Genomic DNA, 21,081 nt, shown 5'->3' on the forward strand with positions numbered 1-21,081 from the left:
TGATTTTGGCGGATTCCCCTCGCAGTATGCAGGAAGGTGCGCATATCTGTCAGAGGAATCCGGCAGAGAGATGGCAAGCCCTGGCGAGAAGGGCTCCGATGGCGAGATCTGTCAGCAGAGAGCGAGATCCGCCTCTCTCTGCACAAATCTCGCTAGCAAATAAAAAATGTGTACATAACAATTGGATTAATATTGTAGATGTGCAGAGGGTCTCTGGACATGAACCGTGTTGGTTTTATGTCCGGGGACCCCCTGCTTCCCGAGATACAGGCCCCGTTATGAGGTGCCGGTATCTCCTATGCATTGAGATAGCCCGATCACGTGACGCGGGACATTTCCATTCATAGAAGATACTGGCACCTCATAAAGGTGCCTGTATCTCGGGCAGCAGGGGGTCCCTGGACATAAAACCAACACGGTTCTTGTTCAGAGACCCTCTGGACATGTACACTAATAATAAAAATACAGTACTGCTGCTTCATTACCTTACCGGCTATCTGTTAAGGCAATGAAGGGGTTAAGTCACAGTAGCATTTTTATTGGGGACAATGGCCCCCAATAAACATTGCATACACAGCACAATCAGGCTCTGTGCCCCCAACAACACCTAAACCCCCCTTTTATACATAGCCCATAGTAATTTTTTTAGTCCCAGGAATGGTACTATAGGCCGGCGGTGGCCCTCGGGTGTTGCCTGCAGTATCAAGTCTGTGCCCAAAAAAATTATTACAAGACACATAAATACTTTAACAGTAATACACCCCACCCTCCTACCCACCCCTGTGAGGCATAACCACCATCACCCCCAACACACGGGAGGCCTACCGTCCGTCCCTTGGGGACAATACCTCCTACCCCCAATACCCACATTCAAAACAATACACACACCCGCAAGAAGCATAACAATTATTAAAAAACTATACATAACCCACCCACAACATATAGCAAATATATTGTGGTGTTACATAATAATAACGGTTAATAAGCGCTAAAGTAATTAATGGGTTAAGCCACCCTTTACCCATTCATTTGTAGAGTGGCTTCATCATTCTCTTTATATATATATATATATATATATATATATATATATATATATATATATATATATATATATATATATATATATATGTGTGTATATATATATATATATATATATATGTGTGTGTATATATATATATATATATATATATATATATATATGTATGTATATATATATATATATATATATGTATATATATATATATATATATATATATATATACATACATATATTTATATATATATATATATATATATATATAATGTTACATATATCTGTAAAAATATATGTAAAATATAGGTATGATTAAGCAATCTACAAAGAAATGGGAAAGGATATGCATGTAGCAATGTAAAACATCCGATCTGCAATTGACAACATCACTGCCAAATTAAAAACAAATCCAAATGAAAATAAAAACACATATCATCAGAGAATACAGCAAGCACCTATCCAAAGCAGTAAAGAGTAAATTGCTATAAAACTTACAATTGAACAATGTGTACATGAAGCAAATAATATTTCCATCATGTACACAATTGCAATCAATGGTCCAAAACAAATACACGATTGAAAGTAAACATTCTATATAAACAAAGCAAGTTGACAATAATACATTATCAACACACAATTAATACCATCCGAAAAACATTACAAGCAAATCTAAACAAAAAACACTATTCAAGATTGCTATGCAAACACAAAACCATTGCAAAAACAAATTTATTTCTAACTAACACGATCGTACACAATCTAAATGCACCAAATAAGCCACATTAAACCATTAAACCATTAAGGCAGGGTCCCAACATATACCCATGCAATCATCATCATGTTAAATGAGAAAAGTAAATCTACATAACATTTCACACACACAATAGTAAGCAAACAGGGAAAAGAGTTGTATAATACATGACCAAATGCAATAAACATTTGAAAAACAACCCGTTAATAAACATGTATGTATATAGCTCCAGATGGATATATATACATACATGGGCATGAATTGAAAATTAAAAAAAATCATCTGACTTTTGAGAAAAAACACAAAAAAAAAACCCATTTCGCCGCTCAGCACCAGCTTCTTGCTTTTGTTGGCGGAGCGATTTGGAGAAAATCTCTCCATTTTATAGCCCCGACCAGCGCCGAGATGCTGATCGGGGCTACTAGAATACGGCGGATTTTAAAACTGGAGAAATATTGCTTCTCGCCACCCATCTGGCGAGGTTTTTTTAAAGAAACCAAAAATCGGCGGATTTTAATCATATGGCCAGTTTCTCGCCATTTCAGGATTTGCTATGGGCATATTTGTCAAATACATGGCGAGATAGGGCTTCTCGCAGCTCTCTGCATAGGCCCCAGTGTTCTTTGTATTTTTATCTCCAGGGATCGCCCGTTCCCGATTTATGCTTACTGGTGAAATCACAGAGTTTAAATCTCTGATCCTGCCAAATCCTGCCCCAATAGGATGTTGAAACGTCCACGGTTGTGGTTGATGGCCATTTCAATCCCCTTTAAAAACCAGGAAGTAATACTAATAACTTCATCAGTAAGTATCTGGGTACCCAGTGTGCCCCGCAGCTGAAAATAGTGGGATTTAGCTCTAAAGAACCGCATGGTTCAAATCCTGTATTTAAAAAAAAATAAAAGGTTAGTTAGGGTGCATTACTCCTTTTAACTGACCTGGGATTTAATTAGCCCTGACCATTGAATCTGTTAGGCTGAATACCTGGACCTGAGGGAATCAGATGGGACTACCTTCAGATTCTTGGATAAAATAGAGTGACAGGTAACAGTTGCGTGTCACAAGCCAGCAATGCTAAATACTTGCACAATAAGACATGGCACCAAAGCACAGCTCCTAATGCAACTTCTAAGTCCTTACTTACTATATGATGACAATAACTCCTTTCAATAGCGGAGCATTTTACAATTATACTTGAAAGGCATTTATGCAGCCACCCCCAGGGTGAAATCGGAGCGGCTTTTGTTTCGGCACGTTTTTTATTTATTTATAAAAAATATTTTACCAGGAAGTAATACATTGAGAGTTACCTCTCGTTTTCAAGTATGTCCTGGGCACAGAGTAAAACAAATAATACATGGTTACAAGTACAGTTACATAAATGAGCAGGGTATACATTATATACAAGACATTGCGTGCACAGTTAAAGAAAATATATATTATGGGCGTATGAAACAGTTACAGACCAGATTAAAATGTGAGACAGCCTTAGATTTGAAAGAACTTAAACTGGTGGTGGATGTCAGAGTCACCTTCATAGCAGACTCCTTAACAACGAGATGCACATCTCTCTGTATTTATCTAGTTTCAATATTATACATACATATTTTTAAGTGTTTAAACGATTACATTTTAATAGGTTTTTTTCCCCCCATAATTAATACAGGGACTGATTTAAATAGTTGAAAAAATACATTTACAAGTTAATGAACTAGAGTAAATTTCAGCTTTTGCCGAAATCAAATAATGTAATTGTTTTTCATTTAAATGCCAATCAATTTTTGTTAATTAGTTTAATGATCCTACAGCCTCTTCTCTTGAACAGGTTCAGTGCTCATGAACAGATTGAAGAGTTAAAGCAACGACGTCCAGGAAATTGGGTTTTGTGTGATTTGCCATTACTTCTAATAATAATGTAAAATAATAGAAATATTGAGGCAGCAGGATCCCCCTTGCTGCAAATTTAATAATGCAGGGGGTGGCCAACTCCAGTCCTCAAAAGCCACCAACTGGTCAGGCGTCCAGGATATCCCTGCTTCAGCTCAGTTGGCTCAATCAGTGACTCAGTCACTGATTGAGCCACCTGTGCTGAAGCAGGGATAACCCTTATACCTGACCTGTTGGTGGCCTTTGAGGACTGGAGTTAGCCACCCCCGGTATAAATCATGCCAAGGTTTCTTCTCAATAGGTTCTGCCATGCACCTCTGCAAGAGTGTTAGTCTCATATATTGAAGTGACACTGCAATCCCTAAATGTTCAGACTGAGAAAATAGGAGAACTGCTGTGGAGATTAAGGCCGTATAAACGCTATGGCTCAGACCACTGATTGGATCCTAATGGATTTTTTCCATTTCTGTGCTTTTTACAAAAGAAAGCCCCAACTGAATTGGCAACTGAGGGACTAGGGAAAAAACACTGGGGCTTATATATCTGTCTCTTGCATTCCCTCTGGTTACATGGTTTTGTGTGTTGTTACCAGAGCTGCACTGCTGTAAAAAGAATAAAAAAAGAGATTTAAAAAAAAAAAAAACCTCCAAAAAGCAAAGCAGATGGATTTTGTGATTATGATAGCCGTAGAAGGCAGGGTTGACAGATACAGTGTTACTTTATTTTTAACATATAACTTTTCACCTATTTGTTTGGGGTACATTAAGTTGTTAACATGTTTCTTTAAAGGATTTTTTGTTTGTTTTTAATAGTGTGTTAGTATAATTGTATAGTTTTTCCTTCTACGCATCAGTCACACATTCAGAAATGTGCTGTCCCACATAAGACCACATTGAATTACTGACTCGTAGTTTCAATAGGTTAAAACATGGTGACTAATGCCTTGAAATGATCAAACTACTATATGTGGTACCTATTTTAAATGTGTTTTTCCTCCCTTTATAGATAGAAATGAAGCAGGGAGTCTCTGGAGCGAAACCCCATTCGTTTTAGCTGTGAGGACCCCCTGCTTCACAAGATACCTCCTTAGCTCAAGCCGCTAGCAGCCTCGGCTGGGCTCTCAATATGGCATCTCAAATCTCTTGGTGCTTCCTATTGACATTTCACAGCCCCGGATACAGGCATACCCCGCATTAACGTACGCAATGGGACCGGAGCATGTATGTAAAGCGAAAATGTAATGTACTTAAAGGGAAGCACTACCCTTTTCCCACTTAATCGATGCATGTACTGTACTTTAATCGTCATATACGCATGCGTGAGCTGCCGTTTGCCTATTGGGCTATATATCCTTACTCGCGAGTGTAATTAATGTGAGTGTCCTTAAACCGGGATATATATATATATTTTTAATTTTTTTTAAATATATATATATATATATATACAGTGTTCGACAATCATATACATTTACACGCCCGGGGCGAGTGGATTTAACCTCCGGGCGAGTAAATATTGGCCCAAGCAGCACACGTGTTTGTTTTTTTAAACTTTCCCTGCTCGCGCTGAATTTTCCCTGCTCGCGCTGGCTGAAAAAAAAAAAACTCCCCCTACCTGACAGCTGATTGGCGCGCGCTCCCAGGCTTTCTGGGCGCGCGTCCAGGCTCTATATGAGCCCGCCCCCAACGAGCGGCCATTCTTTTCCCATGGAGGACACAGTAAGTATTATCTGTGCCTTCCCCCACCTCCCTCCCCTCCCCAGCGCTCCTGCTGCCCGCAGTTATGGAGATGGGAGCGGGATGCCCCCTCATGTCCCCACTTTCCCTCGGTCCCGCGTCAGAGAGCGTGGCGGGTGATGGGAGCGGGGATGCCCCCTCATGTCCCTGCTTTCCCCCCCACCCCCCCGCTTCCCCTGGTCCCGCGTCAGAGCACGGCTGGTGATGTGAGCGGGGATGCCCCCTCATGTCCCCGCTTCCCCCCGGTCCCGCGTCAGAGAGCGCGGTGGGTGATGGGAGTCAGTCACCCCTAACCCAGTCAGTCACCCCTAACCCAGTCAGTCACGCCTGCCCCAGTCAGTCACCCCGCCTCCCCTCTTTCTGGTCTCCCCCGTCTCCCCTCCCTCTGGTCTCCCCCGTCTCCCCTCTCTCTGGTCTCTCTCTCCCCTCTCTCTTTCTCTCCCCTCTCTTTCTCTCCCCTCTCTCTTTCTCTCCCCTCTCTCTCTCCTCCTCTCTCTTTCTCTCCCCCTCTCTCTTTCTCTCCCCCTCTCTGTCTCCTTCTCTCTCTCCCCCCTATGTCTCCTTCTCTCTCTCCTCTCTCCCGTCTCCCCTCTCCTCTCTCTCCTCTCTCTCATACCTCCCTCTTCTCTCCTCTCTCTCCCCTCTCCTCTCTCTCTCTCCCCTCTCCTCTCTCTCTCTCTCCTCTCTCTCTCTCCCCTCTCCTCTCTCTCTCCCCTCTCTGTATCTGGATATCTTATTTACCCTATATATCTTAACTGTCCTATACTACACCAAAATAACTTTTACTGCTTTCTTCCAGATCTGACTCAAGCTTCACACGGAAGACATCGGAACCCCCCCTAACCCAGAAGACAGGTAGGGAACACCTCCCCTCCAACTTATAACATTGCAGGAATGAGGTACCTGGACATTGAGGGACTGCGGATCAGGTAAGATCCCAGGCGGGATTGCTGCTTTAGATATTGTGAAGCGGGGACGTCCAGACACTGGTTAAGGGGTTCAGGAAACTAGTCATTCACATCTGGCTTTTATTTCTAGATCCGAAATTTACACACACACACACGTACTGTAACAAGGACTAATTGTAGTATAATGTAATACATTTGTCAAAAACGAATGTTGTTCTGACTAGGAATTTATTAAATGTATTTTATTTATATATTTTATTATAAAGCGGGGTTGGGGGCGGGACTAGGGTTGGGGGCGGGGGCCAGGAAACGTTCTGGATCCACCAGTTGGGCACCCTTGCCCCTGGTGGATTAAATGAATGTCTAGATGCAAGTACATTGGTGTAGCTCTGATCCTCTTCTGCTCCCACCATTTAGGATCTTGGTTATATTGTTATACTCTGTACTCATCTGCTCCTCTCTTTAAATAGATATAATACTATGTATGTCTTTGTATCTTTAAGTTCTCTCAGGACAAAATGTTTATATGCATCAGGACAAAATGTTTATAAACATAAGGTCGCTTACCCCCATTTCCGTGTAAGGTTATACCATCTATATCACTATATCCTATATTATTACTATCCATCTATATATATGAGGTATGACCTTCAGGAATTCTAAACAACCATTTGGTGTCTGACAAAATTCACAATCATTTTATTTTTTTATTTAGATTTATTTATTTTTTATTCACATTATATATTCCTTTGTTGTATTTATGATTATAATCTGAATCTTGTTATTATTATGTATGTCAATCTACAGTGACTGAGTCACTTTAAATTTTATTTTATTTTGTTTATTTTATTTATTGGTTTCAGAATTTTTTGCAATTAGGACGTTTACATTTATAATAATTTTTTCCACTTGTTGGTCTTTTCTATATTAATATGTCCAATTCTATATTATCTTTCCCTATTGGATGTAATATATATGGGTTATTGCCTATTTAAATGTCCCCCTTATTAGGTAGATAACGTCTCAATACATATGTATTTAATTAACAATATTTAATTTATTATTTATTTAATTTCATCTATTTTGTAGCTTCATTAATTTTTTGTGTTTTGATTTACTATCATGTGATGAATTATTTGACTTTAGGAATGTTTGTCCCTTGGTTATTCCTATTCTCCTCCCTTAATATATTCTAACCCAATATAGTTTCTGTTTATATTATACCTTCACTTTGTGACAGCATGCTCGTTCATCTAAGACAATAGCCTGCTATGATAGGCTTATCCATTTGAACTCTGAACCTATTGAAGGACACGATCTAGTTACCTAGCAACCGGCTGCTATAAATCCAGTGAGGGCAGGATTCACCAGCAACCCTTTGAGAAAGTCACAGTACGTGACGAAACGCGTTAGGGAACGGAACTGCGTCATCACGCAAGCGCATGACAGGCCGTATCGAGCGCTGATACACATTGCGGCCAGCAGAGATTGGAGAGTTTCCTAAAACTCAAAGAATGCATCATTGATTTTAAGGAGCCTTTCTACTCATGCACCAGAGAACATCTACCAGCAGCTTCAAGTGAGATTTGGACTGCAGGGTCTGGAGGCTGAGTGACCAGAGTTGGCGGTGATATATTTCACACACTGCTTGATTTTAACCTACCCTTGTGAGTGGATTTTCTACCCCCCCCCCCTCCCCTTTCCCAATAAATGTACTGTATTATGCTATGGGGCGTGCGCTCTCTCTTTTTTCTTTTCTAATATATATATGAGAAATTCCAGAGATTAAAAATTATTTTAAAGGAATATATATATATATATATATATATATATATATATATTCCTTTAAAATAATTTTTAATCTCTGGAATTTCTCATTGTTTTCACTTTCAGCAATGACCCTGTAGGGAGAATGACTTTCAATCTTGTTTGACTATCACTATGACTCTACAATCCTGTGCACTCCAGTGGCACAGGCCACGTTTGTACTTATGGGAAGACGATTCTATCTTTTATCATCACACGCGTGGGGGGAGGGGGGAACTCTTGCCCTCCTTTAGTGCAACGCTTGTTCCACTCTGCTTATTCACACAGTTATTGGTATGACACTTTTAACTTCTCCAGAACATGAAGTGCCTTCAGTGTGTTGCTGTACACCATAGTTCCTGCAGGCAGTGAGGCTGCTAAATACATAGGGCTTGTATCATTGCTAAATGAAACAACAAAAAACAAAAAAACAAGAGCACAGATAGAGGTTTGCCACAAACCTGAATTATTGTTATATGATAGGAGGATTATTTAAAAATAATAGCGGCAGTGTGTCACAGGAGACCAGGCATTTACACCTTTATACAGGGATCATATCACTGAGCAAAACCAAATAGTAAAACAAATTGTCATTTATTCCATTGAAACAGACGTACACACAGTGGATTACAAAATACAAGAGAAAACACACTTACTGGGATCTAAGCTGCAAAACTAGCCTATCCTAGGTGAAACAGTCCATAAAACAAAGTCTTTTGGTTGACCGGGACTTGGCCCAAAATGTCCTGGAACTCAAATCGGCATGTAGTTCCTGACGCCACCGCTGTATCTGCTCCAGAGATGCCGAAATACCTTGACCGGGAGATAGTACCAAACGTCCTGGTACTTTTTTCGGCTTGCAATCCCAGTCGTGACAGTTACGTTCTCTTTTCAGAACTTGACCCCGAAAAGTGGGTCTTAGAAAATTTCTCGCCTTGAAATATTTGAAGCCAGCTCGCGTCTATTTCTCTCAGAGCATCTTTTGGTGATTTAGAATTTGCCGCCGCTGGCTTGGTGCTTAGAATCTCTCGTCCGGATTGGCTGCGGGGTTTCTTATAGTATTTTGGAGTTCATTCACAAAATACTACAGCCAATCCCAGCATGGAACCTTTCCAACCAGCCAATCAGATGGCTGCCAGTATTCTGAAACCAGGAAAGCGGATCTTCTGAATGAAACAAGGGCATGTGCGACTTTGCCAGCTTAGCCACTTGCTGTGCAGAAGCCACCCGCGGGGCTAGGTGCCTCCAGGTCTGGGAAGGCGAATGCAAGCCGGATCGGCTTGCATTGATCCCAGGACGTGGGTACTTCACCCAGCCATCCTGGCCAAATGTTCTTCACACCTCTGGCAACATCTGTGGCTTTCAAGTCCGGACCTCGAGTAGACACAGTGGCACCACAGTTTGGTAGCCCCCTGTCTCACTCACAATAGCGGCTTTGAAAGTCCCAGCTTATTTTACAGTGCACAACCAAACGTTTAGGTTCATCCTCAGGGCTGTATCTCATTCCTTTCTTGAAAACCGGACTTAGATTTCATAAAAACCCTTGCAACCTTATATATGATTGGAGTACCCCCAGAACCCCTATACCAGGTTCTGGGTTATAAGGGCATTCACTAGGCATCCCCCCTTATACTAGGGACCCCTTTACCATTTCAGGGAAATCACACATCCCTATGCCCTATTACATTTCTGATCTGTGTTGTAGCTGGGAGTCCTAGCGGTGAGTCGCGCAAGCGTTTTCAAGGTGAGATTTTGCCGCAATGTGTCTTAATGTATCCGAGAATCCAACCTGATTCATGGGTACATTTTTGGGGTATCCAGCAACTCTGGAATCTCGCTACCTAGACACATTCTGACAACACCTTCTACATAACCCCCCCCCCCCCTTGAAACTCATAGCCTAGCAATCTCTGCTTGCTGGCACACCTGGAAAGGTAAAACACAGAAAATTCTTTGTCGCACAATTACATACATTGCATGTAAAACAAGCGGGTTCAAGAGCTGCCACTCTAAAACCCCAAATATGGATCAGAGGTAACCAGCCGGGCATAATACCTTTATTGATGGCCTGGTTACCCGCTCACCGTCACACAGTGAAACAAAAATAAAAATACATAGAGTCTGCAGATACAATAACATTTTAGGGGTGTTGCCTATGGAATATGGAAGGTGAAAGAGGTTATAGTGTTCGATATGGCAATTTGCAAAGGTAGGTAATGCAACAACGGACACTTATTTTAAAATGTAGACTACATTGCTGTGCTAAATATTACAGTAACTGGTCAGTGCCACGAATCCGCTCCCTGTAGATCAGACGGCTGAAGCATTGATGCTGCTATTCTGACACTACATATTTGGGCAGCTGGGGGCCTGTGGAACCACTGTTTGGTCGTATGGATGTGCCCTTGTTGGGCTTGCTATGTTTCTCCTTTTGGCTTCTGAACATTATGAATAAGGTCTGAAGAAGGTTATCAGAATCAAGAGTAAATGTCGTTTTTATAAATAAAATAATATTTGTTGGTACCGTGGAAGTGGGGACGGCACATGGAAATGGCCACTGCTGCAGAGAACTGGTGTGTCAATGTCTGGATCTTGTTTTCTATCTGACAGTCATTTTAATTAGCTATAGATTGTGAATCTGTGCAAGGGCAGGTTGTATTCTGTACTTTTGCTTTATTGTGTTTCTGCAAGGTTCTGGGTTTTACTTTGTGTTAGACAGGCCTTGAGGCACTGGCCTGGTGGAATAACAAATTGGCATCATTATTATATTTCAAAAGAACAGATAATGTTCGCTCTGTGCACAGCTCCTCTGCTTCCACAAACACCTACAAAGTGATGCTCTATTAACTCGTTCGCTGATAGAACAGTCTTAAAAGCATATGTTTAACCTGCTTCAGAGACCTGCAGAGTATGTTCTTCACTTTTATGCTGCTGCCTGAAACCATTCGAGAATCGAAAATAAAGGTATTGTGGGCTGCCTTTCTCCATTTACAAAGGTAAATCTGAGTTGTTTGCCTCAAATATATTTTTCTCTTTGGTGCCCTGTGGAACTGTATGTACAACTGTATCTTTTATCGGCTGAGCATGGCTGCCATATTGTTTCTCTTCTAGACGAGAATTTTTGTTGTGCAGACTAAAAGCGAAATATCTCAGCAATGGGGGGGGGGGGCGGATATCTCGAGGTAACGGGAAAAAAAGTCCATTAAAATAAATAAATATATGCATATGCAGGTTATCTAATTTTAGATTAATTGCTTTCTTTCAGATTCTACATAGAGATATTCACTTCAATTTTAGCTTTATATTATAGTAAATTGTGTAAGTGATGGATACTTTATAGAATGCTTTCATTCTCTCTCTATATTAACATTTTGGTGGAACCGCACTTTTGTTGCTAGAGGGACCCCCAGAACAATTAAAGGTACTGTAAAGCAATGTTTTGCTGGTTGTCTCAAAAATGGGCAAACAAGAACTGATATACAAAGGGATGAAATGCCATGTATAACCCATTTATTGCACTAGAGTGCACAAATACAATGTGTTTTACGGAAGAAAAATAAAGCATTAAATAACTCGTACACTGGCAACGAGACAGACGTCAGGCCTCCTCCCCTGTCCAAGAGACAGCCAAATGGTTACCACGGTGATCTGTGTCATGCAGTCTTTGTGATCAAATGACGCAAATCGTAAAATGATTATTGTGAGTGTGGCTTGGCAAATGCTCAGAGGCAGGTCATTTATTCATACTGTCAGCCCTTTCACTACCTTTTCCAGGGACAATAACAATGTTTGAGCTTGCTGGGACTGTGTGTGTTTCAGCTGAAAAAAAATTGCTCTGGTGTGTGTGTGCGTACACAACCTTTCCAAGCTAAAAGAAATACATGCTTACTCTTTTATATTGATGTTTGTTATGTATCACTAGCTAAAGCCACCACAAAGACAAGAATATGGAGCATACATTAGCTCATTAACTTATATTCAACAAGTTTCTTCTCATATAGCTTCCTCACAACTTTTACTGCACAATGATACGTTGGTGTTCAGTTACATCTTCATACAGACTGGGTCATTACAGCTCAAGTACCCATAAGTGATAACTTGCCTCCCCACATCTATTATCCTTCTCTTATCAAGAAGCTGATATAATATATACTGTAATACTGTAGAAAACGAGCTTTAAACAAAATACTGTACAGTAGGGCTTGGTGCACTTTAAACCTTTAGGCCACAATTATAGTGGGCGCACTACCCAGTGCATGGCACCGTGCGCGCCTGTCGCTCGAGCGATTTCTGCTCTTTGGGTTTGCATGGCAGTGTCGTCGTCACGTGAGCGGTTCGCCCCCATTGACTGAACCGCGCACGTGACCCGGCCGGCAAAGACAACATTGTTTGGCCTTCTCCAGAATCACACGTACAGTCGCGCTTCATTGGTAGCTCTATGGACAAACCTCATAGAGGTTTGTTGTTTGCGCCGCGTGTGCTGTCGCTGCCACTATAAACGCCGCATCAGATACAGACATTGAAAATCTACTGGGACACAAATGTAACACCCTTCTCCTGGTATTGGTAGAAATTCTGAGATTTAATAACCAACTACTGCACCGACACACTTTATTCGAGCAAATACCCAGTATGTACCTGGCAGATACCTGGAATGCGCCGCTCCTCACCTCTGACAAGCCCCGTTGCGTTTGCCTTCCGAGCCTGGGTTCATGCCTGGCTGACGGGCGGCTGATCTGTTAAATGATAATGATTAGGATTTAATAGGCTGCAATGCTTCGCGTGTCTACCAGATGGCATAAATTCATGAATTGTAATGCAGTATATATATATATACTGTGCAGTATTGCAGCCAGCGGGAATAAAATGCTTCAATCCCTGCCTGGAAAATACCTCAATGCACTCGGGCAGAAAACAGTCACAAACCTCAATACACCCGGGTATACCCGAATTCGTGGGACTAGCCGAGCTCGAATAAAGTGTGTCGCCAGTGTACATGGGGCTGGTGTTACTGAAGCTGCAGAAAGTGAATTTGAATAGATGGTGCTTAATTGAGTTAGTGGTGGTAGTAGTGGGTTTAGAGCTGTGTGGCTGTAGGACGGGTGAATACTGGTCTCCAGGAACTTTTTTAAATCAACAATATTTATTGAAGAAAGTCAAAACCACTCCACATGACAGGAAAACCGATGCATTTTGCTTAACATGGTCACAATCTTAAATTGTTAGGCTGGTGATCCAAGTGTCTTTACATGGGGCTGGACAAAGCAAATCCTTCAGGGAATTATCTCCTTTTACCATTAATCCCAGCTCTGTCCAAAGACCCAGTGCGCTCCGTGTGTCAGTACTCTGCTCCATAAACTTGACTTCAAGGCACATAACTCGATGCTCTATCCTGAATTCACACCCACATTTTTCCTGGTTCTACATGTAGCCCTGTAACAGGGACTTATCCCTGTTAAAGAAATTTGCCTCTAATCCAGCAGTGTGCTGGTTAATTGCATACCAGCAATTAACCAACTCCACCTGGCTGATTAGAGCTCTCTCAGAAATAGTTTGTTCTGAGACAGGAAGAAGGATTCGTTACTCTCTCACAATTGGGGCTGACCCAGGAAGGACAGATGTCTTGAGCTGCAAAGAGACTGCAGGCTGACAGCAAGACAAAGGGGACAAGATTTCTAAACCTGGATCCTGGTGTTTCTATAGCACACAAGGGTGCGGACCCAGGAGGGCAGAGAGGCCTCCCCTACAGCTACAAGAAACAGATAAGACTTTTTTTATGGGACTATTATATATCTATATATGTATATCTATTTGGGGCTGGTAATTACCCAGTTAACCACCCAGTTAGAAAGGGCCCCAGTTAGAGAGGGCTGGACTACATGTGTAGATATTCTCCAAAGCGGAGTAGGTTTTCTTTTGCTTAAATGTTTTTGCTGTGTTAAAGGGGCAGGCGCAATAAAGCCTAATTTTAGTTTCACTTTAAACGGTCTCTTACAAGCCCCCTCTTGGAAGACTACTAGATTCTGTAAAGGGTTGATTGCCTTAGCGGGTTAACTGTGTGGGCTCACTTTGGTTACTCCCCTCCCCTGCCCATCATGTGATGTATGATATCAATGTAAGGGTATATATAGCCACCCCTTATGTTGTAGAAGCAGGTTCTTCCGAGTTATGACTGGGTTCCTCACTGTGAGTCCTATAAATAGGTTTGTGTGTTTAGTAATATGTATTAAGATGTGTCCTGTTGTCCTTTATTGTTTTCCAGTTCGCACCATGCCCCTTCTAAGCTATTGCCTGTTAAAGTAACAGGAAACCGAAGTTTCTGGGAGCGAGACGCCAATTGTCCTGGTCTCCATAGGGTTGCCCCTACCACAGCCTGACCGCAAGTCTCCTTATAGGGTTGCCTATACTGCAGCTTCCGCTACTATTGAACCTGCCCATCCAGTAGGTTCTCATTGCATACTAACCTCCCTGCAAGCAGCTTCCACCATCCTTTTCAGTGGGTAAATAAGTCATGCACCTCCCCCGAGTAGGAGTGGGGCTACCAGGGAATGAAGTCCATAGTATTGTTTGCCACAAGTTTTGTCAAGGTACATTTTATGTCACTATCTGTGAAGTGTTTTAGACGGATGTCAATAAAGCACCTTTTTGTTTTATAAAAATTCCAGACTCCCATCTTTACTCAGCCTGCCCCTACCCAGCACCCTGTGAAGGTGTGAGAGACTGGGCATTGCCATTGTACATAACTAATCTGATGTGATCTCCTTTAGAGGTAGGTTACATACATAAAAGAACCTGCTATTTATTGCTCTCCTAACACCTCCCCTTAAGATTTTAGATGTAGGCCTTGCTTTCCTCCTCTTCCGATTTGACCATCTCCTGTATGCTGCTACAGCGGCTATCTGTGGTCCATAACAGTCAGAGGGGAATGGGTGCAACCAACCACATATCTAGGGCATCAGACTCGCCCTGGTCTGGTTTCCAGTGGCCTGCGGCACCGTTGCCTCTTTCAGTGTTGGTTCTGGGAGAGCAGGGGCCTCTGCAGCGAATGATGGATAGAACTCCAGTTCTACTGGAGCCCAATAGGTTTCAGGACTTGCCTCTATCATTGTGGAAGTAGCGTTGGGGCTCTGCAGTATCCAGGTTCCTCCCCGATAGTACGCAAGACTCTTCTAAGGTACTCCAGATGTCTTTGTTCGGTAATGGTGGGTATACTGATAGTTTAAAGCGGTAGTATCATAGACATATTTAATGCATACTCCATCAGTTCCTCCTCCTTCATAGATGTTACAGAAGTCGGCTAGGGGGTAGAGGCACGCAGCATTTTCTGGTTTTGCTCCCAAAAGCTTTAATTTGAACCGTGGGGGCTTACGGTACTGCGGAAGAATTATGGCAACTACCAAAGTCCCAAGACAAGAATGGAGCAACTTGCGCCACTGTACTTCAATCAGCAGTACTCCTTTGGAAACATCAGTAAAATTGCCATAGTTGCTGGACTCACAAAACTTTTCAAGCTGCTTTCTCTCTCCAATGCCTTTTGACATGCGCCTTTGGCGATATGAGCGTGTGCACATCTTTCCTCCTCCTTTATTTCCTAATTAGTTGCTTAATGGACGGGTTTATAACTTGGACTTGACGTTAGGTCACCTAACTGTTGCTTTATCCTGAATTCATTTGCACTGTACACATTATTCCTGGTTCTACACAAGGGATTATTTTGATTTTGGGCAATAAATCTGTCCCGGTGAGATTTTGGGCAATAAATCTGTCCCGGTGAGGGAAAATCATAGTTTGATATACACTTTACCTTGACAACAGGCAACAATAGATTGCTGCTCACACTACCTAACTGCAATTTAATGTATTTACAATCCCACTGATAATAGTCAGTGGGCATCGCATGATTACAGTAACCGCAGGGGAAGACAGGGATGTTCTCTGACTATTGACACTAATATAGTAATTCAGATTAGAAAATCCCTTCTTTCTTCTCCACCACTCCCCTGTGGGGAATTTTATCATTTTAACTATTAAGTGTATAAATGATTTATGTAATAAAACTTTTTTGTTTTTTCGTCGCTTACAGCTCCCTGTTAAGGGATCTGACACTCTGGCAATAAGGAGCATCTAATTATTATCTAGGTAATGAGTGCAAATAGTGGGGTGCTTTGAACTCATTTCTCTTGAGTTCTCTCTGTGTTATATATATTGTTTACCTCCCTTGCACCTACCCTTCCACAATTAGGACTAAATAATATACAGGCGAGCAGTTTTATTTAACCTTTTTGTTCTACACAAGGGAATCTGATATATACATATATAGATAGATATATATTTCATTCTAACGCCTTTCCTTAAACTTCTATTGGACAAGGAAATACTCTAAGGCAGATAATGTTATGTGCTACACACATTTACTATCACCTTTAAAAATTTAAGACAATATTTCACAAACTATTTGTAAATTAACCTGTCAATTCCTTAATCTCTTGATATAACACGATAAGTGTCTAGTGTAGATATTTTCATTTTTGATTGCATAATCCTGCTGTATTGCTTTAAAGTGTTGTCCCACAATGAATTGTTTTGTACTGTAAAAAAAAATATTCATTCAATTTTCATACGCTGGAAATTAAAGGGGAAAAAAAAAACAGATTTAACATTGAATGAGTCAATGAACTGTAACTATGTCTAGAAAAACCCTGCTAGACATAATTGAAATGTCACCTCAAACCCTTTATAATATATCTTGGTCAGGCGCCACAAATTAAAAGGATTGAAAAGGGTCTGAATAGAGACCCAAACTTCAGTCTATTAGCATCAATCTTAGGGCCTGAAGAGGTGTGTACGATCCATTAATTTGAACAAAACAAATACAAATCATACTCCCTTTCTACATCCTGAAATTATTACCTCACCGTTGGGTGTAATGAATCACAAGTTGTACCTGTTCCAAACATTGAGCCCTTCAGTTCTAAAAGGGAAAGCATTGCATTGGTCAACTCTGCACTGCAGGCCTATTCAGCACTGCTGGCCTCTTCAGCACTGACTATCGTAATCTTCCTTTTTTTGCCATATTTTCCCTCTTTACATCTCTTATAATTGTAAAATTATGCCTCTGTCTCCTCTGACTTTAACAATTTAAATAAATTTCTCTTCCTTTTTATTTCTTCTTCTACCTGTTTATTTTGCCAGATTGGTTTTAAGTTGTTTGTTTGACATTTATTACCTGACGGTACACAGATAAGTGTACTTTTCCAACAATGATTTCAATAATGGCCGCTACATTTATAATTACATACTGTAGATCACTTATCTATTTCTCAACAACAAAAAAGTCAATAAAACTGATGGCAGGCTTCATGATTACTCAATCAGTAGGATTTCAAAACAAATATGAAAGTTACATTCATTCTAAACTCAAACAAACGAGCATATATACAGTAGTAGTTTTAGGATCTTATACCAGTTGACAAATACCCACCAAAGAAAACTAATACAGTACACAAATGGATCCTAAGATATTTCTTATGTTCTCTGTTACACATGGTTGTTCTAATCAGTCTTAACTTTGTAATTTAAATTAAATGGATTCTAGTGTTGTCTCTTTAGGGCGTCCAGGTTTATTAATTTTTTTACTTAGAAAATATTTGCCACAGTGACCTAACTCAATAGGGAGCTGATGAAAATGAAACACCTCCCAAGTTTAAGATTACCATTGCAGCAACCAAATTCATCATAGGAATTAATAATTATTTAAAAAATTGTATTCTCCTATTTTTGTAGTGGTATTATTCAGTTTAAGTTGCAAGCCATATATCCATGAAACATAATTTTGACTGGATCACTTTTGTGTTATGAGGGACTATATTTTCATTGTGTATTTGCTTCACTTTCTCTGCAGAAATTGATATTGAGCGTTGTGTCCGAGAGTCAATCAACCTCTTCTGCTGGACGCCAAAGAGTGCTACATATAGGCAGCATGCACAGCCGCCAAAGCAAACCAGTGACGGCAATGGCATGAGCAGACCGCCCACACACTTTTCTGCTGACTTTCAGGAATCTTCCAAGACTGACCTGGTACGTGCATGTGTTTGGGTAACTATAGGTTTTGAAAAAAGTTTGGCACATTGGAGTGTAATACAAAAAGAGAAAAGGAACTTGCACTCACCACATGTTTCCTTCCGTGGGTTGCTTGTAGGTGCTGTGATCTTATGCCCTCACCGCTAGGCATATACTTATAAAGACATCCCAGGAGAGTTGGATCAGCACATAGGGTTCGGGGAGATGAGATGGTTGGTGTGTTTCTGAAAGGTGCATAATATAAACTTATATTATGTCTACCAACAATTTTTGACTTGTGTAAGGCTTGGAACGGAAGGAATTGGCATTACAATAAGTAAATTGCTAAAGCGAACAACAGGGATTCATTATATTGTGCATCTATATTTATGTTTTGAGTACCGGGCCAACTCTCCTGGACTGACTTTGGAGATATTCTTCAATCTCCAGTGCTTGGTATGATGTGTAGGTCACTTTTTAATATAATTTTGTTTAATTACTTTCATTATTTGTTCGTAAAAGATACAGGGAGGTGTGCAAGACAAGTAGCAGCAATTACTGTTAAATATGTGTTTAAATTGCCACAGCACAGCAGTTTCTTTCAAGTGTCTCGGACTTTGACGGGTCAAATGTTCCAAACTTGTGGCCTGGAAATGTTTGTACTAGAAAGACCCACTTTAACAAACTTGTATTGGTTAAGTAAGTATGGGCCATTATCACTTTGTGGCCTTGTAACCTTTACTACAAGAACTTTGAAAGATAATAGCTATACTCATTATATCAGAATGGCTTTACAGTGATTTTTTTTTTACTGCATGCTTTGTTGTAGACAGATTGTCCTTGTTTTACCTCACCGCATACCTGAATATAAACCAAGATACTGTAGGTACACACAGATTGCGTTCGTTAATTGGAAGACATCCAGCAATGCCACTAGCAATGTAATCATAGACAAGCCTGTGAGCATTGTTACATGGAGCCCATATAAGCTAATGCTCGCTGTTAACACAGCTTTTGCAAAACGGTGGAGGTTTCTTGTTGCATTTTTCACCCACCATAACGTAAAAGGTGATGGTCTATGTATATATATATATATATATATAGCAACTGTAAATATTACTGTATGTTCATTTGCATGTCTTAGACAGGTCTGCAACCCTGTCTTTCCCCATTGTCACCCAGCATACAGCGCTTCCACTGCAGCAAGGGATTCTGGGAAATTACATGCAAATGAGCACTCAGTGCCACCTTTTGTCTCAAGCTTGTATTACACAAGCCAATCCTCAAGCCAATGCATGCTGTTTTAAACACAGCTTTTAAACAGAGGCTGGGATGAGATGCAAAGCCATTAGACCTACTCACATACATGTTTCAACCTTGATGGGTATCATCAGTGTGAGCCTGGTCTTAATGGCAAAGCAGGTTTGAGACTAGACTAGGTAATCACCACTGTCATTAAGGTTATGGTGGGTAAAAAAAAGTGACAAAAACCCTCCACAGTAAAGCATAAAGCAACTGTAAATATTACTGTATGTTCATTTGCATGTCTTAGACAGGTCTGCAACCCTGTCTTTCCCCATTGTCACCCAGCATACAGCGCTTCCACTGCAGCAAGGGATTCTGGGAAATGACAGCCTCTGTTTAAAAGCTGTGTTTAAAACTGCATGCATTGGCTTGAGGATTGGCTTGTGTAATACGAGCTTGAGACAAAAGGTGGCACTGAGTGCTCATTTGCATGTCATTTCCCAGAATCCCTTGCTGCAGTGGAAGCGCTGTATGCTGGGTGACAATGGGGAAAGACAGGGTTGCAGACCTGTCTAAGACATGCAAATGAATATACAGTAATATTTACAGTTGCTTTATGCTTTAATGTGGAGGGTTTTTGTCACTTTTTTTACCCACCATAACCTTAATGACAGTGGTGATTACCTAGTCTAGTCTCAAACCTGCTTTGCCATTAAGACCAGGCTCACACTGATGATACCCATCAAGGTTGAAACATGTATGTGAGTAGGTCTAATGGCTTTGCATCTCATCCCAGCCTCTGTTTATAACCTCAATGACAGTGAGATATATATATATATATATATATATATCTATATATATAGTGTTCGACAAACCTATACATTTGCACGCCCCGGGCGAGTGGATTTAACATCGTGGCGAGCTCCTATTTGCCCAAGCAGCACACGTGTGGTACTAGGTGGCGAGTAGATTTTTTTAGTGATTTGTCGACCACTGTATATATATATATATATATCTCTATATATATATATATATATCTCTATACAGAAAAAACAGCGCTTAATACAAAAAATAGATCCAATAAAAATAAATAATATAAATATATCATTAATCATAAAGTATATAACAATACATAGTTACAAGTCCAGTCCAGGAGAACAGAGAACAGTGTTAGCAGTCCAATAGCACAATGGCTGTGCTGTAAAGCCAAAAAGCAGGAATGGGGGCTGCTGTATCCGGGAAGAATCACTTCCCAAGACGAATCTAGCGGTGGTCTCCTTATGCCAGTACACCCTATGCGTTTCACCTGTATTGGGCTTCCTCAGGGATTTGTTTTTTCCAAACCTGAACACAAAAGTAGTATTACTTACCTTTTCAATAAATACCTATTCAATTATTCTGACTATTGGTTAGCGCTAAAAGGTTCCACAACACACTGTCAAGGTTAAAAGCAAAAAGCTTGCACATAGTTTAATCCTTTCAGTACCTGACTTAGCTCACAATGCGTTACTAAGTAGTGTCTTTGGGGGCTTAGTGTTTATTTGCAACAAGTTGCTTTATTTGTATGATTATGTTAAGAACATTCCACATTTTTTTCTCTCCTTTGTGGGGTAGAGTTTGTGGGCCATTTCTAGACAACAAATTGCTATGATGAGAGGT

At 40.7% G+C, this 21,081-nt stretch overlaps 1 protein-coding gene across 4 annotated transcripts in view; it reads left to right on the forward strand.

The window, feature by feature from the left end:
* TBCK (TBC1 domain containing kinase) overlaps nt 1-21,081 on the forward strand; it is a 245,872-nt gene that overhangs the window by 112,739 nt on the left and 112,052 nt on the right. For 3 of the 4 annotated variants that reach the window (XM_075608538.1, XM_075608520.1, XM_075608529.1), the window contains exon 23: nt 18,020-18,195. In XM_075608538.1, coding sequence (XP_075464653.1) covers nt 18,020-18,195 — 176 coding nt within the window. Of the gene's footprint in view, nt 1-18,019; nt 18,196-18,316; nt 18,518-21,081 lie in introns of those variants that run through there. The other variant, XM_075608547.1, reaches the window with a different exon arrangement.

This window comes from Ascaphus truei, chromosome 1 (assembly GCF_040206685.1).
Source record: "Ascaphus truei isolate aAscTru1 chromosome 1, aAscTru1.hap1, whole genome shotgun sequence".
NCBI classification, from domain to species: domain Eukaryota; kingdom Metazoa; phylum Chordata; class Amphibia; order Anura; family Ascaphidae; genus Ascaphus; species Ascaphus truei.